At 40.7% G+C, this 27,914-nt stretch overlaps 3 protein-coding genes and 2 long non-coding RNA genes across 6 annotated transcripts; 3 read left to right on the top strand and 2 right to left on the bottom strand.

The window, feature by feature from the left end:
* The first annotated feature begins 438 nt into the window (after positions 1 to 438).
* On the top strand, positions 439 to 5,333 carry gck (glucokinase (hexokinase 4)). Its single transcript, XM_033618812.2, has 10 exons — positions 439 to 628; positions 965 to 1,127; positions 1,265 to 1,419; positions 1,531 to 1,650; positions 1,766 to 1,861; positions 1,965 to 2,064; positions 2,153 to 2,336; positions 2,994 to 3,149; positions 4,238 to 4,471; positions 4,625 to 5,333. Exons 1-10 carry the CDS (start codon positions 548 to 550, stop codon positions 4,770 to 4,772), a joined length of 1,437 nt encoding a protein of 478 aa, XP_033474703.2. The 5' UTR covers positions 439 to 547; the 3' UTR covers positions 4,773 to 5,333.
* A 216-nt stretch (positions 5,334 to 5,549) lies between these two features.
* LOC117252141 (uncharacterized) lies at positions 5,550 to 6,154 on the bottom strand. The gene is made up of 2 exons (XR_004501301.2): positions 5,820 to 6,154; positions 5,550 to 5,721 (listed from the first exon to the last, which is right to left on the bottom strand). It is a non-coding gene; the product is annotated as an uncharacterized LOC117252141 (long non-coding RNA).
* Positions 6,155 to 6,486: 332 nt separating this feature from the next.
* myl7 (myosin, light chain 7, regulatory) lies at positions 6,487 to 10,456 on the top strand. The gene is made up of 7 exons (XM_033618841.2): positions 6,487 to 6,613; positions 6,747 to 6,848; positions 9,433 to 9,508; positions 9,626 to 9,730; positions 9,805 to 9,883; positions 9,987 to 10,035; positions 10,132 to 10,456. The coding sequence occupies exons 1-7, from the start codon at positions 6,611 to 6,613 to the stop codon at positions 10,234 to 10,236; spliced, it is 519 nt and encodes a 172-aa protein (XP_033474732.1). The 5' UTR covers positions 6,487 to 6,610; the 3' UTR covers positions 10,237 to 10,456.
* Positions 10,457 to 13,041: 2,585 nt separating this feature from the next.
* Positions 13,042 to 15,472, top strand: LOC144464259 (uncharacterized). Of its 2 annotated transcripts, XR_013492016.1 has the most exons (4): positions 13,043 to 13,485; positions 13,588 to 13,714; positions 14,563 to 14,611; positions 15,429 to 15,472. It is a non-coding gene; the product is annotated as an uncharacterized LOC144464259 (long non-coding RNA). The 2 variants fall into 2 exon arrangements; XR_013492015.1 differs by having other exon boundaries at positions 13,042 to 13,714.
* Positions 15,473 to 15,524: 52 nt separating this feature from the next.
* agpat9l (1-acylglycerol-3-phosphate O-acyltransferase 9, like) lies at positions 15,525 to 25,742 on the bottom strand. The gene is made up of 14 exons (XM_033618470.2): positions 25,638 to 25,742; positions 25,042 to 25,244; positions 24,855 to 24,921; positions 21,951 to 22,099; positions 21,710 to 21,855; positions 19,502 to 19,576; positions 19,285 to 19,374; positions 19,100 to 19,193; positions 18,893 to 19,008; positions 18,465 to 18,520; positions 18,148 to 18,233; positions 17,904 to 18,032; positions 17,670 to 17,749; positions 15,525 to 16,644 (listed from the first exon to the last, which is right to left on the bottom strand). Exons 2-14 carry the CDS (start codon positions 25,183 to 25,185, stop codon positions 16,536 to 16,538), a joined length of 1,341 nt encoding a protein of 446 aa, XP_033474361.1. The 5' UTR covers positions 25,186 to 25,244; positions 25,638 to 25,742; the 3' UTR covers positions 15,525 to 16,535.
* Between the last annotated feature and the right edge of the window lie 2,172 nt (positions 25,743 to 27,914).

Below are 27,914 nucleotides of genomic sequence, written 5' to 3'. Positions count from 1 at the left end.
TTAAAAAGTCATCATGAAAACATAGGAATCATAAATCCTATAGTTCAGACTGCCATTTATTTTGATTAAGTGAGGCATGTATTAAAGAAGTCAGCATCTCCCTTGGTTATTAAGATTTATAATTGTGTATATTCAATCATGATAGAGTTTCATGAAATATAAAAACATATTATATATCTCCGTTTTAATGCTCAGCCAGTCAATTATATTTATAAATTTTCATCCCTGCAATGAAACTTCTGTCCATAAAACTTAATTCTTATTTTGTAGAAATGAGGTCACATAGATTTTTCGCTGTGTGTGTGTGTGTGTGTGTGTGTGTGTGTACATGCGCGTGTGATTCCCGGTGGCCAGATGGGGTGAGTTTGGGAAGGGGTTGGCATTTGCGTCTGGTGTGGCCAGCCCACTTCACCTGAGCATAAAAACAGCTGAAGTTCTCATTCAGTGCTACTCACACTTCAGTGACTCTGCACACACACAAGGTGGACACACACTCACCACACACCTAGAAACACACACAGAGGCTCATTTAGCTCAACCTGTGAAGATGCCGTGTGTCAGCTCTCATCTTGACCAGATGGTGAAGATGCCCAGTGGCTACAGCTCTGTGGTTGATGAAATCATCATGGTAAGATTTGATTTCCTGTCTGTTGGGACTTTGTAGAGGTTTAAGTCATTTGTTTTATTTCGGATTTTTTGCCATGTTGTTTCAGAAGAAACTCAGGGTGAAGCGCTTGATTGTGTTAGATTCAGATGCAACTTAGTCCTGCACTTTACTGAAAATATGGTATAACAGAACTCAGAGTCCTCTGCTCTTCATTTCATTGTTTTGTTTTGTAAAGTACTGATTTTTTTCCTTCTGTAGCATCTCATTTGTCTGTGCTCTGATTCCCTTTTTGCTCATACCCCTTCTGATTTTCCTTCAGCTTCTGATCTGCTCTGCTCTTCTCTCCTCTCGCTGCAGGTAGAACAGATCCTGTCAGAGTTCAGGCTGAATAAGGAAGAGCTCAAAGAAGTCATGAAGAGGATGCAGCATGAGATGAACAGAGGGCTGCGTTTAGAGACACACGAAGAGGCCAGTGTCAAAATGCTTCCAACTTATGTCTGCTCCACTCCCGAGGGATCAGGTAAATACTCATTCTGGCATAAGATTTCTTCCACATTTTTTTGTCACACAGATGTCACCAAGATGTAACCTACTGAGTACCACCTGTGCAGGTAAAGCCAGTATGTGCACATTCAGACATAGTGCGTGTTTTGACAGAGGTGGGTGATTTCCTGGCTCTGGACCTGGGGGGAACGAACTTCCGCGTGATGCTTGTGAAGGTGGGTGCAGATGAGGAGAGGAGCTGGAAGGTGGAGACCAAGAACCAGATGTACTCCATCCCTGAAGATGCCATGACGGGCACTGCTGAAATGGTAAGCAATAAGTGTAGTTTCTCATCACCTGTTATAAGGAGTTGTCCACTTGTAGTGCTGATAGTATCTCCATGTCTCATAACTTCTCTTCCTCTCTCTCTCTCTGTGCAGCTTTTTGACTACATAGCAGAGTGTATGTCAGACTTCTTGGACAAACATCATATCAAGCACAAGAAGCTTCCTCTGGGTTTTACCTTCTCCTTTCCTGTACGACATGAGGACCTTGACAAGGTAGGGTATCACACTGCACACTAGACATACCTTGGGTCAAAGCTGCCAGATTTATAAAAGGTCTGTATGTTTTATAATGTTAATACATTTAAGGTTTGTCTTTTTTCTTCCACAGGGTATTCTGCTGAACTGGACCAAAGGCTTCAAGGCTTCTGGAGCAGAGGGGAACAATGTTGTGGGTTTACTCAGAGATGCTATCAAGAGACGAGGGGTGAGTTACTGCACATGAAAATTGTTTTAATAGACAACACAAGACTGATTTGTAGCTCCTGCACACAGCTGTATGACTCTAAATGCATTGTGATTTGTTGTAGGACTTTGAAATGGACGTGGTTGCCATGGTGAATGACACAGTAGCCACCATGATTTCCTGCTACTACGAGGATCGCAGCTGCGAAGTTGGGATGATTGTTGGTGAGTAGTTATAAACACATGCAAGTATAAGTGCAGAGACATGTATGCTAAAGCATATCTAAGGGTTATATTTTGCTTTTTTAACCAGGTACTGGCTGTAATGCATGTTACATGGAGGAGATGAGGACCGTAGAGCTGGTCGAAGGGGAGGAGGGCCGGATGTGTGTGAACACAGAGTGGGGGGCGTTCGGAAACAACGGGGAGCTGGAGGAGTTCAGGCTGGAGTACGACAGAGTGGTGGACGAGACCTCGATTAACCCCGGGCAGCAGCTGTGAGTGCATTCAGCCAAACATGCAATCAAGTTCACACATAGGAAAGCTCGTCACAAGCTCTTCGCTTGTTTGACCTAACTTCATTTACTGTGTGCACATGCACTCAAGTGTTCAAGCTCAGAGTAATGTCATTAAAGGAGCTAGGAAATTCACACTGCAATTTAAAACGTGCCACACACTCCCCCCCTCTTTCTCTGATTGTTTTTTTTTCTGAATTAATCATCCTTTTGTGACAACACTCACCTGAGTCTCACCTGAGGTCTCTGTGTGGTTGCTAAGCTACCAGTTATTTTTCCTGAGGATGTTTGTGAATGGCCAGAGCCCTCATACGTCAGTGGTCAGTCAGTGTGTGTGGGTGTCAGATTAATGACCCCTCTCCACTGCTTGCCATAGTGCCTGTTGGCCTAATGGCTGTTTACCTTTAGCACTGGCAACCCCTTTAACACAGACAACTGCTGAGCCTCTTAGGCATTGACGTTGTCATCCTCATCTGCCCTCCTTCTTTGACAGAAGAGAAAGTTGTTTGCTCATGTGTTTTGTGACGTGCATGTCCTTCCTGTTTCTTCAGCATCCTCTCCTGAGTTCACTTGTCCCACCCTTCCTCTCAATATTTATTCAAAGTAACCTGTTTCTTTGTTTGTTCTCGCCTCCTGTAGATACGAGAAGCTGATCAGCGGGAAGTACATGGGCGAGCTGGTCAGGCTTGTTCTGATGAAGCTGGTGAATGAAGACCTGCTGTTTAACGGTGAAGCGTCAGAGCTGCTGAAGACACGTGGCAGCTTTGAGACGCGCTACGTCTCACAGATAGAGAGGTGAGCATCTATGTATACAACAAAAGATAGTGATCTATGTCGACAGTTTTCATGAGCACAGAGGGAAAAAAAAAACATATATATAATGAAACGCAAACAAGTGTAAAGTTGTAAAGCCTGTTGTGCTTGTGAGCGTATGCTGTTGACATAAGCTTATATAATGTATTATAATGTATAACAGAGGACTAAAGCTGCTATTATAATAAACAAATTACTAAATGAAGTCATAATGAATGAAAGAAATTAAATAAAAGCTTCAAATATTAAATTAAATATGCAGGTTCAGTTGAAAATAAATTAACATGAACAGAAATAGAAAAAAATTAATAATAAATAGAATTTATTTAGCTAGTTGACAGTTGACTTATTTTATATTCATTTATTTTCATATTTAATTATTTTTGTTTATTTTTCTATTTATTCATTTGTTGAGTCATCTATTTGTAGCTTGATTTAATATCCAAATCATGAGTACAAAAAAAAAGAAAAATAGAAAACGTGGTTCTACTATAATAGATAAATAAATAACTCAATAAATTGCTAAATAAAATTATAATTAATGATAAAATGAGCTTTAATTTTCAAGTTTATGTGCAAGTTAATTTGAAAATAGTAAATAAAAATGTGCACAGAAACAGAAAAATAACTAAATAAATTAATATGTAAAAATAAATATATGATAGATAACATAGTTTTGTATTCATTTATTTTCATATTTAATTATTTGAATTGTTTTTATTTATTTTTCTATTTATTAATTTGTTCAGTTTTCCATTTGTAGCTTGATTTAATATCCAAATCATGAGTAGTAAAAAGAAAAAAATAGAAAACATGATTTTATTATATCAAAATGAATAAATAAATGAGTAAATTAAATTGTAAACAATGATGAAATGAGCTTTAATAAATAAAATAAATAAGTAAATAAATAAATATGCACAGAAATTTAAAAAAACAACTAGATACTTTAATAATAAATATAAATAAATATATATACTTTGGCAGATAACTTAGTTTTGTATTATGAACATAGTGGAACTAGAAACTTTTGCTCTTTTTAAATTGTCCTTTTGCTATTTATCTTTCAGTGACACTGGGGACAGAAAACAAATCTACAACATCCTGTCCTCGCTGGGTGTGCTGCCGTCAGAGCTGGACTGTGACATTGTGCGTCTGGTCTGTGAGAGTGTTTCCACTCGCTCCTCTCACATGTGTGGCGCAGGGCTTGCTGGTGTGATTAACCTGATGAGGGAGCGACGTTCTCAGGAGGCCCTGAAGATCACAGTGGGGGTTGACGGATCTGTCTACAAGCTGCACCCATGGTGAGGAATGCCCAATGTTTTAATTATCCTACATATAAAGCATATGCAATATGGTAATTATGTAATTAGATTTACCCAAAATGCAGAGCTTCCACATGTTGTTGACAGATGGACTGTTTTTTTAGACTAAATGTGTTTTTCTTTCTGTCTCAGTTTCCGTGACAGGTTCCACAAAATAGTCAGGGAGCTCACGCCACACTGTGAGATCACCTTCATCCAGTCAGAGGAGGGGAGCGGTCGCGGAGCCGCCCTTATCTCAGCAGTGGCCTGCAAGATGGCAGCGTGTATGCTGACACAGTAAGAGGAGCTGTGAAGCAAGCCTGAACTCTGATCTGAGAACACTGATGACATGCTCATCCACAGTCGGCAGCTCTGGCCTGTTTCAGGCTCTGAAGGATGTGTGTCAGCAAACGGGACACTCACAGCTGGAAGATGTACAGACAAGAACGCACCTTGTATTAAACTGTATTTGGTAGCGATAGGCCAACTTGTAGCAGTTTCAGTGGTTTTGAACCTGTGTATCACTGCCTGTTGATAGTGTTTGGGTATGCAAACAGCTCATTTCAAAAATGGCTGATGTATTTTTGATGATATATTATAAGACCTGTGCAAACTACTACTCAAGTAAAACACAAGGATGCTTTTTGTAAATGCTGTTGTAAACTAAATCAAATTCATTGCTTTACCATGTTGTAATTCCTGTTTGTGAGTAATGAAATAGTTCTCCTGTATTGTATATTTAAATTGTTATGTTTACAACTTTGTGTGTTAGCCAGTAGCATTTAGTTTTGAAAATTGTGAATAATGAAATGTGCTTTGGATGTGAATAATCTTAACTGTAAATAAAAGTACTTTAAATGAATGTTAGTGTTTTTTTGTTGCCAAATATGACCCAGATTTAATGCCACAGCTTAACTGGATTAGCTCATGTTTTTTAAGTCGTGTGAACCTGTAAAGAAATCTTTAAGTTGTGACTTACTGTCACTTTCTGTCTGCTAATGGGACAGGAAACAGTTGTCCAATGTGTCACGTTAAACAGCTGAGAGTGGGACCCAAAAGCGAGACTCGGAGACAGGAATCAGTTAAAGGTGCTTTAATTGAATGTTGTGGCTGGATGGCGAGGCAGTGCAGTGAGGCAGGGCGAAGGCAGGGTGGAGAGACGAGGTGGTGGGGCACAACGGAGAGGCACGGTGAAGGACGGGGGCGGATCCAGCAGGCGCAGGCAGAATGCAGGTGAGCGAGGAGGATTCCTGATCACAGGAGAAACAAGGTAAGTCACAACGAAACAGCAACAGGAAACACTGGCAACAAGATCACTGAAGGAGTCGAGAGTCAAAACACAGTATACCGCGTGGGAAACTGGACGATCTGACGACGAGTGGCATGAGAGACCGGGCTTTAACTGAGACTGATGAGAATGAGGAACAGGTGCGTAGCCTGCACACCTGCTGGCTCGCTGGACCCGCCCCTAGGAGAGAGAGAGACACAGACACGGGGGAGGGGAGACACATTGGGAACACAGACTCATGACACAATGTAAAACAAGAGACGTTTTTAGAGTGTTTCTCTGTTTGTAAGCGTTATTGCGATTTATTTCACTTGGTCCTAGATAATTTTACCATTTCTAAGCTGCTTTTATTTGATTACAGTCCTCTAATTTTCATTTTAACCGTTTTTAAAATCAGATATGTATGAAATAGAAATAGAGTAGTCCATATAATCTCCCTAATCTCATTGGCTGGATTTATAAAATCTTTCTTACATTAAAATATGCTGTGTAACATTGCACAGTGTTGTTACTTAATATTAGTGCTCATGAAACATACATATGATCTTTGAAGCTTGATTTGACCTCTGAGGAGTAACTTTACTTGGTTAAGTGGCTGTCAAATGTCAGAGGTCACTTTCCTCTGTCTCCTCTCTGCTCTTCATATCTCTATTTTCCAGCCCAGAGGAATCCTGGCTGCTTCACCTCTTATCAGGTACCTTCAGTGACACACAAAAAGCAGCCATGGCCATGTAAGGGACTGTGCTGCCCACCACAGGCTATTTTAGGAGGGTAGAAGATAAGATGGGTCGCACATAAAACCCACCCCAGCATCACACCTCGGCTGGGAGTCCACGTACGATCATTCAGAGATGGTAAGTCAGAATCCTGTTATTGTATGTAGATGGGTTATAGAGTATTTAGGAACAAATTTTGTTATTGACTGTTGCAGTGGTTGCAGTGCAAGGTCAGTGTGTAAACTGAATTAGTTTGTATTTATCTTCTCAGGCAAGCAAGAAGGCCTCCAATAAGAGACAGAGGGGAGGACAGAAGTCCTGCTCCAATGTCTTCTCCATGTTTGAGCAGTCCCAGATACAGGAGTTCAAGGAGGTACAGTGCAGCATCTTGTCCTGCTTTGAAACAGCTCCCTTTAAAACTTCTGTTGGAGGAACCTTTGAAGCAATTTGCCTTGTTTAGTCACCTCACTCCAGGGACGCTCAATTTGCTTTGCTCAGGGGCCACTTTAACAAACTGATAGACCAGGAGCTAGTTCACAAACAAATAATGATATTTATCGGTATATAATAAATGAGTTGCCTTCAATCCAGTCGCAACAGCCCCCACACGTCAGGTGTATGCAGGGATGTTTCACAGACTGAAGAAATTCAGGGCTTAGACCTCTGTCAGGGGACCTGGGGGATCCTCCCCTCAAACTTAAAAAAAAACTCTATTTTGATGCTTTTTTATGCACTCTGGCACTTTTTTAAATTTAAAGTACAAAAAAATGTCCACTGTGAATCAGTTTACTTTCATCGTGAATTAGAAAATGGTCGGCAGGCAACCTGGCACCCTATTGTGAGCCAGATGTGGCACTTAAGTTGAGTAGCACTTAATCACATAGTTTCTCAAAGTGCAGCCCACGGGCTAGTGGTCCTAAAAATATCATGAGCATGACATGAAATGAATGCATTATATCTGAATCACCTGTGATCCACTTCAGTATTCTAAAGTTATTAATTTTAGTGGACAGATATTTTGTTTTTAAGTGCACATTTCCTGTGTGGCCCTCGATCATGTAATGGCTCCTTTATTTGGCACTCAGTCATCAAAACTTTCACTGTGATAAATAAATTGATAGATTAATTTAACTGATTGAACCACTGCTTTATCGGATTGTTTGGAGCTGCCTTATAAACAAAACTGCATGGACTGCATTGCAAACCATTTTATTTCAGACAAGAGATTAACAGTGTATAAGAATTTTGAATTTAGCTTGATTCTCTAAAGCGTTCATTTCTTTTTTGCAAAACCTACTTTTTGTCAACTTCAAACAAAAATTATGAAAATAAGATAAAGTCAGTTTATCAATATTCAGAAAAAATAGAACAACTCTTTGTACAAGAAGCCCTATAAAAGACAATGCAACATTCCCTTTAATTTTCAGCAATAATGAATAGCGTAGGCCTACCTTGATTGGAAATGTACTAATAAAAAATCCTGAAGCACATTTATCTTTACAGTTCATTAAATATGCCTTGTATGTCTAGCCACCTGTTTTGACTGATGTCATTGAGAACATTCTTACCAGGGATAGACCGATATGGATTTTTTAGGGCCGATGCCAATACCGATTTTTTTCCATCATCCTTAGCCGATGACCGATTATGGACTGCCGATTTTCTTGAGCCGATATTTGGGGCTGATACTGCTTTTGCTCCCTCAATTTACATAAAAAAAATGACACCATGATAACAAATATTACAGGTCTCAAGTTTAAAATAAGAAACATTTATGTAAGGGATAATGTATAATGAGCCGGTGAATACTGGGAAAATAACTCCCGACAGGGGAATAGAACCCCGACGCGCAGCGGAGGGGTTTCATTCCCCTGAAGGGAGTTATTTTCCCAGTATTCACCGGCTCATTATACATTATCCCGCTTATTACACGGCTAATTATCAGTTAAATAAATAATGTTGTCTGCCTCTGCAAAGTGCATTAAAACCGACCGGATTCGACAACTTTTGGTGAAAGTTTTGTACTCACCCAGGCTTAGTGGACTGAACCTAGGCATAAAACTCGCGTAAAATGTCATTAAGCATGACTGCTGAGTGTGTATTCAAATCCGTCTTCTTTTGTTTTTGGCAGAGAAAGTCCGTAGGTATTCTTTTTCTTCAGCGGCATTCGTTAAAATCAGCCACTTCTGTTTGTTTTTTCCCTCGGAAGTTGTTTGACAGCTGCAGTGTTGCAGGGCAGCATCCCTAGCAACGCTGGGCTACATAGCAACTGTGTGTAATGACCGTTGCTACTAGCAGCGGTCATTACACAGTAATATCAGACCGCAGAATGCCGCTACTGACCAATCAGAATACAGCATTTAATAGAGCCGTGTAATAATGAACAGTAAAAAATACTAAAACAAGATCGAAAGTTGAGGTAGAACAGGTAGAATAGTATTATTATTATTATTATACATTCAAATAAAAAAAAAAGAGTTCAGTGCTCTTAAATCTTCCAGTAATGTCTTTATATAATAAACAAATATTTAAGCTGAAGCATAAATAAAACAACAACTACTGTACACAGTAGGATTTGCTGCATGTGCGCTGCAGGGTCTTCCGGCAACACAGAGCTGCCCGTGGATGCCTGTCTGTAAATCATGCCAGGGAAAATAAATCCGCGAACCCACGCACGTATCGGCCGATGCCGATACAAGTAAAAAACTCAAATATCGGCCCGATATATCAGCCGGCCGATGTATCGGTCTATCCTTAATTCTTACATTTGGTTCAGGAAGAAATTATTTTAACTATATGCATGATGAAATACCTCCTTATTCAATATTTCTATCACCTTAATGAACGATAATCAGCCTGTGTGGAAACATGTAACTCAAAAGAGAAATGTTTCACACGTGTTTGTTTTATTTTAACTCCTCACCAGTCTATTCTTTTTTTTTTTTGTGCTTTATCAGGCTTTCGGTTGCATTGACCAAGACAGAGACGGTGTTATCAAAAAACAGGACCTAAGGGAGACCTATGGACAGCTCGGTAATTTTCACTTTTTTTAAAAATAAAAAAAAGTGTACTGTACTACTTGTGCATCTGTTGAATGTGTTTAAGTTAGTTCACTGTGTCGGTCTGTGTGTGTGTGTGTTTGGGTTCCAGGGAAGGTTAACGTCAAAGATGAGGAGCTGGATGAGATGCTGAATGAGGGGAAGGGTCCGATCAACTTCACTGTATTCCTGACTCTTTTTGGGGAGAAACTTAACGGTGAGAGCTTTCACTGATGTTAAAACAAACTTTGATTTTTAGCAGATGCTCAGTGATGCTCTCTTTTCCTTCAGGCACTGATCCTGAAGACACCATACTTGCTGCCTTCAAACTTTTCGACCCCAATGGGACAGGCTTTGTTAATAAGGATGAGTAAGACGCATTGTATTCTTTAACTTTCATGTTATTCATATTTTTATATTTTCCGTAACAGCACCTTATCTTATCTGTCTTATTCCTGGTCTTGTTTATCCAGATTTAAACGATTACTGATGAACCAGGCTGACAAATTCACAGCAGAGGAGGTGTGTGTTTTCTCTACTTTATGGTGAAAGACTCTTAGACTATTCTTTAAGGTCATCATTTCTTACCAGGACAATTGTCACTTCATAAACCTCTAGGTGGATCAGGCCTTCGCTCTCGCTCCCATTGACCCAACTGGCAACATCGACTACAAATCACTCTGCTACACCATCACACATGGAGATGAAAAGGAAGATTCTTAAGAAGGACTGTGGTCAGGTCACATAGCCATCTAAACATGTGCAGAACTGTTTTTATACTGGCTGGTTATCATTAAAAAAACAATATTAATTGATCGAATAATATTGAAATATCTGATTCATTCAACATCAGCTTTTTAACATTTATAAATGCTGCAGTTCTGTATTAGAAACTGGCTTTTCTTGGTTTGCTGATGGGAATAAAATGTTCCTCAAAAGCTTCTTTGCTGATTGCAAGAACTCATTTTGTCAAGCAACACTGTATAAGACTGAAATTCTTTAATATCATTGTGATCCCAAAGGAAAAATCTATCATATGGAAAAAGTCTTATCTATGATTATTAGAAAAAAGGTTAAAAGAAGTTTATGGGTTGGGTTGGGAGAGAGCTACTGCCTCAAGTGAGGGTGTTCAAGAGTCTCAGGTTCTTGTTCATGAGTGAGGGTAGAATGGAGCGGTGATGTGGGCACTGTGCTGGACCGTCGTGATGAGAAGGGAACTGAGCCAGAAGGTGAAGCTCCCGATTGACTGGTCCATTGACATCCCAATGGTCATGAGCTCTGGCTAGTGACCGAAAGAATGAGGTCCTGACTCATGGATAGAGAAATGTAACCTCATGTCACAGACCTTCTGACTATTTCTGTAAGCTGAAACCATTTCCCTCAGTTGAAACGAAGCTTTTATTTACTTTTATTTCACAGATAAGAAACAATAAATTGTGAAGACAATAAAGCCTCCACTAAAATAACATTTTAGGTCTTGTGTGCGATTTATCCTGGCTTCATATGAGCAGAGGAAATCTCCGCTCATCCCTAGGCTAATACAATATAAAAGGCCATAGGCTTGTGCTAATGACGTTAGCGCGTTAAATTTGTTTGGAAAACGTGTTTAGTATAAGACAGTTGTTTTGTTTGTGAACCTTGTGAGTTGTAATGGAGCCGAATTTTCTAACATCCCCTTTGTTAAATGTTGCTGTTGTGCCTGGCTTCATATGAGAAGAGGAAATCTCTGCTAGCTGCTAGGCTAATTTATAAAATGTAAAATGTCATAGGCTTGTGCTAAAAACATTAGCATGCTGTATTTGGGGGGATAGTGAAGCTGATTTTTGTATTTGTGTTTTAAATGGTCTCTAATAAGTCATGTTTAAAGTGTGTTTAAAGTGTGTTTTGACTCAACTATACTTTACAGCACTTCACAGAAACCCCACCACCGACTTGTGTTTTGGAGGTGTAACTGCAGAGTGACACCGACACACAAGTATAAAGGTTCACAACGGCATGGGTCACATGCATAGGCTACGGTAGCCTCTGCATAGAGCTAATGCACAAGTATAAATCCCACTTAGAAATATAGAATAAGGAGCTCGGACATCCAGATTAAGGCTCGGAGTGGAGCCGCTGCTCCTTTGCATCAAAAGGGGTCAGTGGTTCAGGCAACTGATCAGGATGCCTCCTGGGTGCCTCCTGTTAGAGGTGTTCTGGGCACGTCCCACTGGGAGGAGGCCCTGGATTAGACTCAGGACACGCTGGAGGGATGAGACCTAAATATCTCACCTGGGTAACGTCTTGGGGTCCCCCAGGAGGAGTTGCTGGGGAGAGGGACGTCTGGAGTGCTTTGCTTGGCCTGCTGCCCCCGTGACCCAGGCCCCAGAAAAGCAGATGAAAATGGATGGATGGAGGGAGAAGTTTAAAGGGAAATTTCGGTTTATTTCAACCCGTCTCCTATCGTCCTAAATTTGTTTCAAGTGACTAGTGACATAAAAATAATATTTAGCATGTTAGCCGTTAGCCTAGATACAGCCAGGGCGCATTAGTAGCGTCAGACCTGTTAAAACGTAAGTGAACGGGCATACTTCAAGTGCAAAGTTAGTCCACTAAACAAGCTTTTTTCCACAAAGACCGCCTCATATCGTTAGGATAAATGTCAGAGAACATATAGAAAACGACATGGAAACGTGTTGTCTTACCTTACCGGTGTGCTGCCATGTTTGTTTACCATTTAGCTTTGCTTTCCAAAGCGCAGCCGAAATATATCTCGCCAGCTCTAGATAAAGCCCAGCTGGATACTAACGTTACTCCAGGTGGAGGTGTCTCGTCCTCGGTCACATCCAGACCTTGAAAATAAGGCTGCAACCGGTCCCATTCCTTGCAACAGAGGTATTCCTCACACGTACACCACCAATCTCCAGAGCTACGCAGCCTTGCAGCAGCCATTCGTCCTCTACCTGTTGCGCCTCTCTCTCTTTCCTCCTCTGTTCTTCAATTTCATGAAGCTCTTCGTCAGTGTATCCTTCCAGCAGTTGCTGCTTGTTCAGGCAGGCTATGAGATCGCTGCTTGTTCTTGCGATATTTCAGCCGCGCTTTGGAAAGCAGAGCTAAATGGTAAACAAACATGGCACCACACCGGTAAGGTAAGACAATACGTTTACATATCGTTTTCTATATGTTCTCTGACATTTATCCTAACGATATGAGGCGGTCTTTGTGGGAAAAAAGCTTGTTTAGTGGACTAACTTTGCACTTGAAATATGCCCGTTCACTTACGTTTTAACAGGTCTGACGCTACTATGCGCCCTGGCTGTATCTAGGCTAACGGCTAACATGGTAACTATTATTTTTATGTCACTAGTCACTTGAAACAAATTTAGGACGATAGAGACAGGCTGAAATAAACCGAAATTTCCCTTTAATAACGCAATTAACAATGAAATCTGTAACAGGAATCAGAATTATATCCACACGCTATAAAAGATAACATTAAAAGTAAAGGGAAATGACATAAAGACAGAAGAGAATTAAAGTTATAGAACTGGAGATTTACGTTTATATATTGACTTCAGTTTACAAATAATTGTTACAGTAGCCTAGTACTTCCTGCTGTCCTTCTGAATATGGAGGAGGCAACAATGCTGACCCTTTCAGGACTGAGCAAATGATCTCACCGCATGCTCATTTTGAAAGAGACTGTTTTTCTTGGATGTTAAAAAAGTTTGTGATAGGCCTACAACATTTAACACAGACTGCCTGTAACAGTTTATAGGATTCACTCTAAATATTTATCAGTAAAGTAAAGAAGATGTCAGTGCCTCCATCACATTCATCACATTCACGAAGGCCTCACGCTGTTCCTTTCTTTGGAGACACTGTTGCCATGGATACAACAACAAACACGTCCATAAACTCCGCGGCCACATTTCCCTGCTCACACAGCAAACAGCCGGTCAACAACACGAGGACTGTGTGAAATACTGCAAGGCAAGCTCCACTTCCTTCCAGCACATGTGCAACAGCAGAGATTTGCATCCAGATGACTGTGAGTTTATTTTGGATTTCTGAAATCTGTACCTCTACTGGCAGAGATGCCGATTGCATCTGGAGCTGCAGGCAGGGTGGATGTGGGAGTAGATTCAAGCGCGACGTGGGCACCAGATGGAGTGAGGAAGACCAAACCCGCCAACAGGAACTGTGACTCGTATTTGCAGCGGTGGGTGGATTAATTACTGAACATGTGTACGAAAATGTAGCAGGAGTATCTTTCAATTAAATTGAGTAACACTGTGACTTTTCAGTGGATAGAACAGAGAATCTCTATAGGCTAATACATTGTTTTTTTAAAGTTAAAAGAAATTTGATTCACTAATGTTTTTTTAATTGATAGAAAGAAAAAAAAATAAAAGTTCTAAAATGTGGCACATAATTTTATTTACAGTTAAATTGCAGGTATATTCTCAAATAAATCAAAAGTTTGCCATGCAAATGAAAATTAAGGATTTTGTGTTGTTATATTTATATTTAATATTTAACCTGCAATTCCATCACTGTGCAGATAATCAGCCACACTCATTCCCCAGTTCTCCAGCAGCTAATTAAAAAATGGCCATGCATGCATGATGAAATCTAACATCACTAATAGGCTGACTAAAATGAAAATCACTGCCTAACACAAGACATGTAGTGTGATGGCAGGTTGCTGGAGTCAGGGCTGTGACTGTAGAAACCACTGTATTCACTGAGGTAAAACCACAGTAGATTTGCCACAGAGCAACTTTATTGGCTTTTATTGCTGAGAGACAAAAGCAGCTACATTAAAACACTCCCTGTCTGAATCAAGAGCAACCTGTTTGTCATTTGAACTGCGAAGACAGGGACACAGATGTGAGGCACTAATCAGGCTCATAAATATCTCACTACCATTTGTCTCCCCTGGCTGGTTCACTAAAAGTCACATTTTAAAGAAAGCTGAGACACACTGGCTGTTCTGCACAACACATTACTGTCAATAAAGTTTTTGGCAATCACATGTAAACTTATTTCCCTGGTTGATACTTGCAGATATCAGGAGCTAAAACAGAAAAAGAAAAACAAATGTACCTCGTTGCAGGTGAGTACCACTGTCATGCAGTTGGGAGAAGGTTTCCTAGAGGGCTTTCTACCAGAGGGGGATTTACTGGGTTTGGAAAGTTAGGGAAAAAAGTCATGGTTTGGATTAAAATGAATAGATGTCTGTGAGAAGGGGATTTCTGGGAGAAAGCTTACAAGAAAAACTTCTCTTTGAGTAGTGCCGCGATACTCAACTTAATTTGCCCGGGAGCCACTTTTGCAAAATGACAGGATGGATGACAAACTTAAATAATTAAAAATAAATAATTAGCCCAGCAAACCATGTTTTAGCCACCTAAAAATATCAATATCAGTTAAATGTGATCTATATTTGTAGTATTTTCTAACACACTAACCAATCCAGGCAGCTGTTGACCAGCAACTCTTATATTTTGCTAAGTAAAATTTTTGTTGTTGTCAGTGGAGTGTGGTTGCTTTGAGACAATGGCTTCAGTTCCCTGTCAGAGAGGGCTGTGTGACAGCAAGGTAAAGTGGTGAAAAAAAATCTATATGGCACACACTGAGACTGATACTGATTTTTCTCAGGTGGGCCTTTCTTTAAGTGGCTAAAAACTAATGAGCTGAGGCGGTGTTTCCTCAGTGCCGTTTCAATTTATGTATGTGAAGCTTCTACCCGGAAGTTATTGTATACAAACATTGTGATTCCAGCCTTTTAGAAAATGGTTGCCGGGCCACCTGGCAGCTGGCACCATCTGGCCCGCGGGCTACAAGTTGAGTATCAGGGAAGTAGAGGCTTGTAGCTGATTGGTTTAGAGGTTGTCAGACACAATGTGACTGTTAAGTTTGTTTCCACACAGGGCACCCAGGACAACACAGATCTGAGTGACAATGAGGACGATGGTGAGAACCTTGAAAGATTGACACAAAAGAAAAATCAGAACTGCACCAAAGTGAACTGTTAAAAAAATCCGCCTTTAATTTGCTTTTAGGAGCCAAAGAGGGGAACCCACAGACAAACGAGAGCAGTGAGGATCACACTTCAGGAAAGCTACCCAGTGGAGGGAGATCCAAAAAGTCTCGGCTGTGTGTTCTCCTTTAAACCCGTCACATCTCATGTGGACATTCAACGAACTTTCTTTCACAACATTATTATGTGTTATTTAACTGCCAAACCCTTGTGCCTGTTGTTTACCCTTGCAGTACTGTGAGAAAAGAGTGAGGGGTCAAAGGTTACCAAAAACACTGTGCAAGAACTAACTCAGTGTATCATGTCTATCAGTGTTAAATTAAAAAACCAACATTTGCTCAAACAGGTCTTTTAAGTGAAAACTGTTAAATAGGTGCTTACCAGTGTTAGTTACATTGCAGTATAATTCTGCACAGTATAAAACCAGTATTTAAATGCTTATATCACAGTTGTCTCGGCAATTATCTCTGTGCATTTGTTGTATTAAAAAATATGTCATGTTATGTTATAAAACAGCACAACCACAAAATACCTCAGGTTGTTTTTGCCACTGTGTACTCACACAATAAGCACTGAAATTGTAAACTAAAATTTAGCTTAAAAACAACAAACACCACATGAAAATGTGACTGACTGTGATGTTCATGAATCCAGTTTTTCGGACCAGTGGCTTATCTGCAATCACACGTTTCATTCAGAGCATTTCCTCAGCATTAACATTCAATCACAACAGTAGCTACAGTTTCTTTAGCAGCAGTAAAAACAGAGTTTTCCCTTTTAAAAAATCTGCTCCTCATAAAGTTCAACATTGCACTTCCGTTGTCTGAGACTCTCCTCCTGTTAGATGTACCTGAGGTTTCACAGTGTGTTTTAAAAAGTCCACTTGGCAGTATTCCCTATCAGGTCCAGCTAATGAGAGCGTACAAGAGGAGCGAGGCCTGTTTCCAGTGTATAATCTCCACAGGGCTGGGATTTGTGCAGCATACCAGTCGGGTAATCAGTCACTGTTGCTGCTGCTGTCGTCTCCCACCACCATGCTGCTGTACTGCTTCTGCTGCTCCTCTTTAAATGACTCCTTCACCTTTGCTCTCTTCAGGCCTCCATCCCTGCAGAGGCAGCCAGGTGGAGACAGGATAAACGGAGAGTGGTGCTAATCATTTAACCAAATCTGTTCAATGTAGTTCTCACTGTCGAGCTAAAACAGATTATCTTTTGGTGTCATATCTGACATTAAATTGAAGGATTGCATAGATTGTTTCTCTGCAGATTAAAAATGTTATTTCCTTAGAAACATTTTTAGAAAGCAGATTGATTTGCACATGTTGAAACCCTGCAGGTTAAAGGGACAATTCACCCCATAATCTAAAACAGTTTACCTCTTACCTGTAGTGCAAGTTAACTATCTAGATTGTTTTGGTGTGAGTTGCAGAGTGTTGGAGATATCGGCTGTAGAGATGTCTGCCTTCTCTCCAATATAATGAAACTACATAGCACTCAGCTTGTGGTACCCCAAGCTCCAAAAAAAAACAAAAAAAACCAAAACATTTGAATACTCAACATTAATGTCTATATCCAGAAATTATAACTTGATTTTTCAAGATAATCCACAGACCTTGCTGTGAGCAGTCTCATGTAGGAACTATTTTCTTTCTACTGAACTACACCCACTAGCCGTATCACCACGCAGAAGGAAGCGTGCATCTCCTCACGGTTGGCAGGTGTAGTTCAGTAGAAAGAAAATAGTTCCTACATGAAACTGCTTACAGCAAAGTCTGTGGATTATCTTGAGAAGCTGGGTCATGATTTCTGGAAAGAGACATTGATGTTGAGTTTTTCAAATGTATTTTTTGATGTTTTGAGCACCACAAGCTGAGTGCCATCTAGTTCCATTATATTGGAGAGAAGGCAGACATCTCTACGGCTGATATCTCCAACACTCTGCAACTCACAACAAAACAATCCAGATAGATAAATAGCACTACGGGAAAGAGGAAAATATGTATATGTGATTTTGGGGTGAACTGTCCCTTCAAGTTTTGACCTGGACTAAACTGCACTTGAGAGGAGATTCTTAAACAAATGAGTCTCTTAGAGAGAAAAATCTCTGATCTCTAAACAGGTTAAATCTTACCACTGTAGATCCAGCAGCCCTCCCTGTCGAGCGATGGCTGACTTCACTCTGTTGGCAAACTGGACAGCATCTTCCCCCTCCTGCCATTTTTGAAAAAGAAACAGCAAAGTCAGTCTTATGTGAAGCGTATCTGTGTGTACATAACTGTATGTGGGGTGGGGGTGGCACCTGTGGGCTGTACACGTGGCTTTATGCATGCTTGTGCTCACGTGCTTCAGCACATGTCATACACACCTGTTGGTGCATAGCTGGCAGGTACCAGACGTTACAGACGAGGGCCCAGCTGGTCATCATCCTCAGCAGGTAATTGACCATGCTGTACTTGGAGCTGTTCCAGAAAGCATCTCCGAACTTTGGGTCATACTAACAAAAGTGAAAAAAAAAAAAAATACATAGAAGCGCAGTGAGGAACTGTGCTTTGAAATATGTGAGCCAGAAAACATCTGAATGAGTGATGCAGCTGGACTGACATAAGTACCTTAATGGCTACTGGATATATCGTCGCTCCAATTTCAAAACTTCCCTTTTTAAACATCATGACAGATGTGTTGTTGACACAGGTTCCTGTGGAAACCAGACATGGGGAGATTAAAGGGGACGGAGCTGTGTGAGCTCTGTCCAAACCCACATGAAATAGCTGCTCATTTGTCACCGCTGTGGCGGCCAGTGGCCAGACTGCCATCAGGCGCTGGGCTAAAATAACAACACTTACTGAGTCTCATCTTTGATGATACAAAGACAAACTACTGTGGATGAAGTAACTCTATACTCTCTACTGTTCATGGTCACACTTACCCTCTGGAAATATCAATATGGGAAGCTTTGTCTTGTCATTCACATGATCCCTCAACCTGGAAGCAACACAAAGAGGTAATGGAAACCACTTCCTGACTGTAAATATCTACATATTGCACCTTTGAAGAGCTTTTCGCATTTGGGACAAAACATCAAACATTTGGAGAGCGTGTCTGGGTGAAGATGTGATATTATGAGATAGTGGAATCCAAACTGCATGAGTCACTGTTAAGTAGCAACTTTCCAAAACATATCTGTTCTTGTTTGGATAATAAGAGATACAGAAACTCTAGAGGACTTTACTGCCAGGAAAATGCCAACCTCTCTTAGTGCCAGAGCAACCACAGAGAGAAAATACAGGCGAGAAAGACATGCAGTGACAAGCCTGTAAAAAAAAACATGCTGGAGTTAAGGAGTGGAAAACTAACCTTTTGGTCACTAGGTGGCGATCTTTCATCTCTGCTCTCTCAAACCAGACATGAGGACACGACCTCACCATGGCTCTCTGGACGATTCCCATCAAACCTCCGTGTACCTGCCCCACCTGAGCACGTTTTTGACAATTCAGAGTCATGATTTAACATTAAAACTTCCACATCAGCACAGAAATGTTGAGTTAAAAGAAGTTTTCGTACCATAGCATAACACCCATCATTGCAGAGAATCACAATGTCGATAGGACTGGTGTGATTGGCGACACAGATTCCTCCTTTTTGGGGTTTATTTTCCCTGTTGTTGCACAGTGAAGACATGGAGTCAGTATCAGATGATATTCCTGATCTGACTGTTAGAAAGTCACATGGTGATGAAGCTCACTTACCTGTTGTGATAGCGGATGGTGGCAGAGAGTCCTCGAGCACAGATCCTGTAGCACATCACATGGACCCATTCACTGAGCCAAAACTTCATCCTGAAAACACAAATATATGCAAAAAAAAAAACAACACAAATGAGGAGGGAATCGTCACAATGAGAAAAAAGTTAGATATTGAATATGACTATATGACTATATTGGTGTGGTTCAAGTTTGTTGTCACCTCCAATTTGGAAGTAATCCAACGGCGGATGTTCCTATGACCAACCAGGTGAGGCCGATGCAAGCCAGAGTTATCCTGGAGAAAGTGGAGCACATTTATTGCTCAATTTTCCAGCAGGTACAATAAAAAACTCAGACATAACAAAATACTGAATAGTCAGACAAAAATAAAATAGGTCAGAGGCAGAGAAGCTGGAAGTAGCGATATCAACTGCTTCTCTTTACGGCACTTTTTTGAAGGCCCAGTGTGTAGGATTTATGGGGATATATAGACATAAGTTGATTCTCAGATCTATTTAAGCTGTGATCCAACAAATAACCACCAAAACATGATTAACCTGTTAAATTGCCTTCATGACATATACAAGCCAATGTGACAAAAATGGCCTGCAGCTTAATGCTGATAAGACAGAGATATTGATCATAGGACAAGATGCTGCACACGTTCAAATATCAAACAGTCTTGGATTTCTATCTCACTCAATAACTCCACGTTACAAATCTCAGTAGACAAACATGTAAATTCAGCAGCTCAATCCAGCTTCCACCATCTCAGAAATATCTCCAGGATCAGATCATTCCTGTCTAATGAACATCTGGAAACTGTTATTCATGCATTCATAACCAGCCAGTTAGATTATTCCAATACCTTACTCTCTGGCAGCAGTAAAAACTTCCTTTCCCGCCTCCAACTCACCTAAAACTCTGCTGCCAGAATCTTGACTCAGACTAGAAAACATGACCACACACACCAATCCTGGCTTCCCTACACTGCTTACCCGTTGCTTTAAGAACTGATTTTAAGATTTTATTGATTCTTACAAAGCCCCGAGGCCTTGCTCCAAGTTATATAACAGATCTTTTATTGCCCTATGTTCTTTCTCACACCCTGAGATCCTCAGATGCCTCCGCAGTTAATTCACAAAGGTGAGACTTTGCAGTTAGAGCTCTACCACTGAATCCTACACACTTGATCTTTTAAGCACTGGTGCTTAAATTTGTCGACATTCATTTCTGTCTCTTGTATTTCCTTGCAACATAAAGAATATAATCCTCCATAGACTAGTCATGCTATTGTTAGACATGACAAACCTGTTTGCTAATGAGCACATGTTTGCAGTAGGATATATTCATGTAGACGTATGTGTACAGAGCAGTTTTTGCATTTTAGCTCTTTTGATGTGTGTGCAAGTCGACCTGGTTAGCTAGCAAGTGGGGTCAAATTAGACTAGCAACTTGAGGCAATGTCACAAAAGTGGATATTCGATTTATTTTCAAAACTTCCCTGTGAGCCCGTGACGCAACTGAGAGAGACAGACATACAGAAAGAGACAAAGAGAAACGACAGTTGACAAGTTAAGACCTGCACCTTCCAGATTTGTGCCAGTAGGCTGGTAGCAACATGGGTAACAACGGCTATCTGTGAGAGCTTCACTGATAAGAGCATGTATGACTATGCCTCTTTGATATGAATCCTTTTTATTGTTGTAGTAATAAAGATGTTTTGTGAACATCTAAGTCTTTCTTTATGGTTCTCTTGATCGCTGTATACCCCCTCCCAGGAAATCGTTACAGCGTCCCTGGTCAGAGGTGACGTTTTAAGTGTTACTTAAAGGTCTAGTGTGTAGGATTTACTGGCACGTGGCAGTGAGGTTGCAGAACTGAAACTTCTAGCATGTACCAAGCATGATGGAGAGGTATGGTGGCAAATGCAAAAACGACAAAACGTAAATGGCCCTAACTAGAGCCAGTGTTTGGTTTGTCCATTCTGGGATACTGAAGAACAACACAGCAGACTCCATGGAAGAGGACCTGCTCGGTATGTAGATATACTGGCTCAAAGTGAAATTATAGCCTTCACAAAATGCAAGAAGCATGATTTGATATCAGGTTGTTAGCCAATATCCACTATTTTTGATGCAACAGGTGAATGACAAACTCATTTGTAATAAATAAACTGAGCTTTAAACTAAAAATGAAATTAAAATTTAGCATTTTTATTATTATTTTGGGGTTTTATGACTTATTTTTGTCTTACAGATTAAATTTCAATGGGCTTCAATGTCATCTTACACATAACTTTTACCAGAACAAACCCACTGAGGTTTGACTCAACCTTTGACATTATTTCTGCCTAGAGGGAAATGCTGCACTTGTATCACTGCAGCTTAATTTTGCAGACAGCAGGCTCTATTCAGTGCTGGTGTACCTGAGCGGGGCGAGGATGCAGTATCTCACAAAGATGCCAATGCCATAGACCAGCGTCAGCTTCAGACTGATGTACTGGAAATCGTTGTTGGTGCGAGTCAGTAAGTTCCACGACACCAGCTCCTCTGACGAGAACCGCTGGGTAACCTAAATTCAAAATTGGATAAAATTAAAATTTCAGACTGGCATATCAAGGCCACTTTTACCACTTATATAACAAACTTGTCGTAGTAAAAATGTACCTCATCGTCTACAATGCTCTCAATTCCTTTCCGGGTGAAGTAGAAGGAGTCACTAAGTGTAAAGTCACCGCCCACTGGTGGTTTGGGGCGACTGCGTCTGAGTTCCTCTAACTCTTTCTCCATAGAGCCATCCTCCCTCTGGATGAGACCTGACACACACACACACGCATGCTAACTCAATCATCAGATAAGGATTATTATTTTAGCAGCAATATGGAAGATAAATCAGCCTCGCTGTATCTGTTGAGATTGTGCTGATAGTGTCAGAAGACGAAGGAGAAAAAAAAAATCAAAGTTCATTTCAGGATTGTGTTTTTGGAAGGACATTATATTTTGTATTTGGCAAGACTTACATAAAAATAAAAAATCTAAAATAAATAATTCCAATGAATGAATGCATGTCCTCTGGGACTTGTACTTCAGTAGAGAAAGAAAAACATCAATCACATAAGGATGTACAACGTGTCATTTGGCAAAACAAAGCAGACTCATCTGCAAATTTCAACATGAAATACTGGCACTGATGCAGCAGGAGCTCGGATGAGATATTGCATAAAGTTTCTAAACAGAGCAGGAACTTTCCAAGTGAGGTCACCTTGACCAACAAAAGGTATTAACAGCACACACAAAACACGACCTTACACCGTCTGACCTAAGTTACGTAATACCAACACTAAACCTGAGCTGTTCAGAGAGCAGTCTTAAAGGAATACTTCCCCTTCAAAATATTTGTATATCAATAGCTCACCCAGTGGCTGAATTCATGAGAACTTTCTTTGTCTCACATGCCTCAACGGTGTACGAAGAATCCAAAAACGGGGAAATTCTTAAATAATGTTTGGGTGCTTTCACACCTGCCCTGCTTGGTTCAGTTCAATTGAACTCAAGTTCATTTGCCCCCTAAGTGCAATTTGTTTGGGCAGGTGTGAACACTGCAATTGCACTCAGGTGTGCACCGAAACAACCGGACTGAGACCTTCTTGAAGAGGTGGTCTCGGTCTGGTTACAAATGAACCCTGGTGCAGTTCATTTGTGGTGAGAACGTGTTCCGACCTGGATCTGAACCAACTGCAGTCACATGACACATTGTTTGGGTTAAACATGAGCATGTTATAGTCCTGGAGGATTATTAATGTGCACCTCCTCCTGTACTGCCTTAATATGCACATTCAGTACATCCAATGCATCAAAACATTGTTTTCTAGTTGGAGCCGCGCCTCGTTTTCAAACTGTATGGTTTGACTAAAATGAACAATGACAGCAATATAGTCCACGATGAGCAGCGCTAAAATCAACCTGCGTAGTTGTTCCTCCACTGTGACATTAGAAAGTGTCACATTTATCTTGCAAGTGTACTCTTCTTCAATGGTTTGTTTACTTCCTGGATTTTTTCCCGCATGGAAATTCTGACCAATCAAGAGCAGATTTCTGGCACAAGGCATTTGATCTGGTCCGCTTGTAAATGCTGCCGTGAGAACACGAACCAACTCTAGGCAATTATACAACTTTGTAATAAAATTAGTCCCTGATTCAGACCAAAGCAAGACAACTCTAGGTCTGAAGGCACCCTAAGTAAAAGTGGGCGACTTTTAGCTACATCAAAACACCAGTTTACAAACTTTCATTCAACTCGTGCAGTATAATCCAAGTCTCATTTATACAGAACATACTTGCTTTTTATAACACTTTGTATATGAGTATCACACTTGGGCAATCGCATGTGTTTAAACTTTGTTCATGCCTTCCACTGAGTTTCCCAGGTGAGCTCCTCGTCCATGCATGAGACTGTTTATGTGGAGCTGTTGTAAATGGTAATGTTTCAGCAAAAATTCAAGTGCTTCTGAAGCACTGAGGTTATCACTGGATAAATGAGGCATCAATATAGTGCACAAGCTGTGTGAGAGCATGTAAACAGACGTTTGATATAGTTTTGTCGTTGTCTAATGCGGACCCCATTTACTCCACTTCATCAACAACTTTCTTTGATTTTGGATTCTTTGTCTATTGTGGAGGCATGCGAGAAAAACAAATGTCTTTTCGTGAATTCAGCATAACACGGGTTGAGTAATTGATACACAAAGTGGTTGTTTTCTGGATGAACTATTCCTTTAATTAATGAGGACAGCACTGCCTGGGATCTAAAACAATCCACCTGACAGCTCTCAGAGCAGTTTAAAGTTGGCCTCAGCTCAGACTGCACATTATCAGATAACTCAGCGGGCAAAGTCCCAAACCTGAAGGAGCAACCTACATATTCAATATTCAGCGCAAACTTTGCAAACAATGTCAGCCTTCTCTCTGTTTATGAAGAACGTTCACATCTTGTATTCATGGTCCACATTTAAAGTTGTAACACTGACACACTTTGAACTTTGCAGAGGCCAGATGTTGCTGATATTATGTTTTATAGCAGGGGGATACCACCCTCTGCAGCTTAGTGACTGATATGAAGTTGAGTTATTGCGTCTTGTAAGATAGGCAGTTTCCAGAGCAACTTCACCTTGTTGACTATCATAGACGTTAACTAAGTCCTGGTGCCAGACAGAGAGTGCTCGGTGCAGAGGACGCAGTACTGTAGTCCAAAATAAAACCATTTAAACCTGCCTTAAAAGGTCACAAGAAATGCATCCATATGCAGAAACACAAATCATTCTGAACGGCACAGATAAGTCAATTGCTCTGTCAAAACTGGGCAATATCATTGCAACATACATTCCAAGACGCGCAATAAAGTATCTTGTGAAATCCAGCATTGCAGTGCAGCACATATGTCACTAAAACCCTATCTTTCACAATAAAGGATATGTCAGCAACTTTTCTTCAACAGGATGCCTTACTAAGTATTTATTAGGAAGACTGAATCATTTCAGACACTTTTTATTTTCTCAACAATTTTCTACTCACCATTAGATGCAGAGGCTGTGAGTGTTCGTTCATCTGCGTATACATTCTGTATCTTCAGAGTGGCCCACTGTAGAGGAGGACACACAGGAGGCGTTCAGCGTCATGTCTCACATGGATCAGTGGATGTATCAGAGTGGCTTAAAGCATGTAACACCTCTCAGGAACACAACAATACAAACAAAAGTACCTCCAAGGTTTTCACCAGGATGGTCATGTAGGTCTCAGAGATGCCCAGTGAGAAGCCAAACATGGCTGGGATCATGATGAGGCTGATGACGAGGTACAGCCAAATCGTCAGGGCCCAAAGGGCCAATGCCCAGAAATCCTCCATCTTCCCCCTATTCCCTGAGGTACACAAGAGCAGCCCTGTGGCTCAGATGTACTGCAGTCCTGTGGGGGGATGTATTTTAAGTTATGTAATCTCACTATTGTCACCACCAAAGGACAGACAAATAGATCCGTCCTGTGTAAAACATAATCTCTTGTCAACAAGTGGAGGTCAACAATAACTGCTATGACAAGGACAGCAAAGTAAAGCAAACAAAAGGTTTAACAGTGGTAAAGCCACATCAGGTCATGGCACACTTCACAGAGACACACACCGCGCACAGACACGATCAGTATCACCTGTATTCTTGCCAATATAAACAAATCCATAAACAACCAAACTATGACAGAACTCCTTTACATTTAAACTCTAAGACTTTATACACGACAACACTATTTCCGTTTGTTTTATATAATCACCTGAATATTTTGTCAAGCTGCACGAGCTCATCTTACCTGTCAGACGTGAGTCCATGCCCTTCCTTCCTGGGAATAACTCAGAGGACTGAGCTCAGAAAGAAAACACGCCCATTTACTACTGGAACAAAGTTCACAGAGAAGCGCCCAGCAGTGCCCCCTGTGGACAGAAAGGGGAAGCGCAGACACGTGGCTCATTATTCATGTTTGATTAGGAAATACATTTTATCCAGATTTTATTTCATGACTGTTTCTGCTGGTGTTTGTGCGTGGCTGTTCTTTGTGGCTGGTCTTATTTCACTCATCTCAGGTCTGCCTTGCAAAGGAGATTTTGATCTCAGTGAGATTACCTTCTTAAATCTTATGATAATAAAACACAAGGAAATAAATGTAAAATATGAGCTAGTCGGTTCATTCTTGACCTTTGGAATGGCAGCATGGCAAAATCATTATTACAAGGTCCACTTATTTGTTTTTGCAGAGTTGTAGATGTCAGGGGGGATGCAGGGGACACGTCCCCCTCAGTATTGAGAACGTGAATTGGTCTCCCCCAGTAAAACTTGACTGTAAAGGACTTTTAATTTGACAACATTTAATACACTGACACCATAAACTGATGCAGAAAAAGCAAAAAATGGTGCATGAAAATTCACCAGAGGGCAGATGTTTGATGCTCAGAAATGAAACATCCTGTTTCACATGTGTGTCCCCAGAGCAAGTTGGAAAGTGGTCAAGTTGTGCTGTAAGATCACTGGTGATACTTTTAATAACCTACAGCATCTGTATGAACGCTCAGTCTATCGCCTCAGACTCACAACATCCCCTCCATGTTGAGTTTCAGATGCTTCCATTAGGAGGTTTTGCCTCCCAGAATGTAGCACTAAGTGTTACAGACCGTCCTTTATCCCGTCTGCTATCGCTCATCTTAACCAGCAGTGACCACTAATTGTCCATGATTTAGCCCTGACAATGTGTGGTACTGGATTCTGTGTTATGTATTGTACAGTCTGTTTTGTTTCACTTATGACTACTGTCTGTATCTGAAATTGCCTATCGAGGACATTAAAGTTTTACCTTTGCTTACCAAAGTTAAAACAAAACCTACACCTGTATGAAAGCAATTTGCGGTAAACTCTATCCACTGATGAAGATCACAGGATGTGGCTGAGAGCTCTGGAATAAAGCTGGAGAACATCTGCAGACCTTGATAAGAGGTTTTTGATTTTAAAAAATATATATGTCTGTTTGTCAACTTCATGTTGCAGATTATACTAATACATTACTTTTATTTCAGTGATCTAACTTTTCTTTTTTGGGAGTGATATAGTGTTGATCACTTACCCAGCTGCTAACATGATAATACACTAACCTAAAACTGATGCATTTGGGGAAACAGTGATTCTACTGTAATAACATGCCCCAGACGTGTTACTCATACCACACAGGGAAACCTGATGAGGAATGTGGCCACAATCTCTCTATGTAAAAGCCTCTCTCTCCCACCTAAGACTAACAAAAGGTCCTGATTATTCTCCAGGTTCAGACATTTCACAGTCTGTTGCACATTACTGTAACAGGGGACTTCAGGGGGTCAGTCGGGGTAATGTCTCTGGGAATGATAAGAAGGCGGATACTTGGGTATTTGGCAGAGATGCATTTTAAAAAGAAAACTGTCTGAAGACTGATGATGCAAGTCACGTCTAAAATCTTTCCTTTCATTAAAAATATGCAGTTACTTTGATTCAGCGAGACAGCTGCAATTGACACCGTGCAATTATGTGTTACATCTTTACCCATTGTTGCAGGCAAATTGCCCAGTCGTGCGATTTTCCACCAGGTAGACATTCCAGATGTGTAGTAAAACACCAGTAACAACACACCATTTGTCCTTTAATGTCAGGGTGTGTTAGTTCCAGTAAAGCAGTGCTTGTTACTTCGAAAATAGCTGTTTTTTAAATCTTCGTGTCAACACAAAGAGCTCACTGCTTCTGTTGCATGCTGGTTTTATTGGGTCCACTTGGGGGAACACCTCAGTATGGCCCATTAGTGTTGTTATTGTTGCCCACTCTGGAAGGGGAAGGAGGGCTTTTAGGGTCGACTGAGATCGACCTTCATAATCTCTGTGGAACTGTGTGCAATCTGTGGTTTGCAAAGTTATTTTTAGCGGGGGCCCTTCATTTTCCAAAATTATCATCTCTTTATATTCCAAACAGATTTTGTGATAGACTGAGAAAATCCAACAAATGTTTCCTTGTTTAGAAGCCTTTGCACCATTACCCAGCAGTCTTGTGTGCCTTGTAAGCTGCAGGACTTTAA

This window comes from Epinephelus lanceolatus, chromosome 9 (genome assembly GCF_041903045.1).
Source record: "Epinephelus lanceolatus isolate andai-2023 chromosome 9, ASM4190304v1, whole genome shotgun sequence".
Lineage (NCBI taxonomy): Eukaryota > Metazoa > Chordata > Actinopteri > Perciformes > Serranidae > Epinephelus > Epinephelus lanceolatus.
Note: the sequence above shows the minus strand (reverse complement) of the source record. Positions and strands in the feature narration are given on the sequence as shown.

Excerpts from the sequence above, each read along its gene's own strand:
- myl7 (XM_033618841.2), top strand. Across the intron at positions 6,849-9,432 it reads AGATACAGGAGTTCAAGGAG|GCTTTCGGTTGCATTGACCA; the intron begins GTACAGTGCAGC and ends GTGCTTTATCAG. Across the intron at positions 9,884-9,986 it reads GGCTTTGTTAATAAGGATGA|ATTTAAACGATTACTGATGA; the intron begins GTAAGACGCATT and ends TTGTTTATCCAG.
- gck (XM_033618812.2), top strand. The coding sequence starts at position 548 with ATGCCGTGTGTCAGCTCTCATCTTGACCAGATGGTGAAGATGCCCAGT. Across the intron at positions 1,651-1,765 it reads GACATGAGGACCTTGACAAG|GGTATTCTGCTGAACTGGAC; the intron begins GTAGGGTATCAC and ends TTTCTTCCACAG. Across the intron at positions 4,472-4,624 it reads GTCTACAAGCTGCACCCATG|TTTCCGTGACAGGTTCCACA; the intron begins GTGAGGAATGCC and ends TTTCTGTCTCAG.
- agpat9l (XM_033618470.2), bottom strand. The coding sequence starts at position 25,185 with ATGGAGGATTTCTGGGCATTGGCCCTTTGGGCCCTGACGATTTGGCTG. Across the intron at positions 18,234-18,464 it reads CATATTGATATTTCCAGAGG|GAACCTGTGTCAACAACACA; the intron begins GTAAGTGTGACC and ends TGGTTTCCACAG. Across the intron at positions 16,645-17,669 it reads GGGCTGCTGGATCTACAGTG|GGATGGAGGCCTGAAGAGAG; the intron begins GTAAGATTTAAC and ends CTGCCTCTGCAG.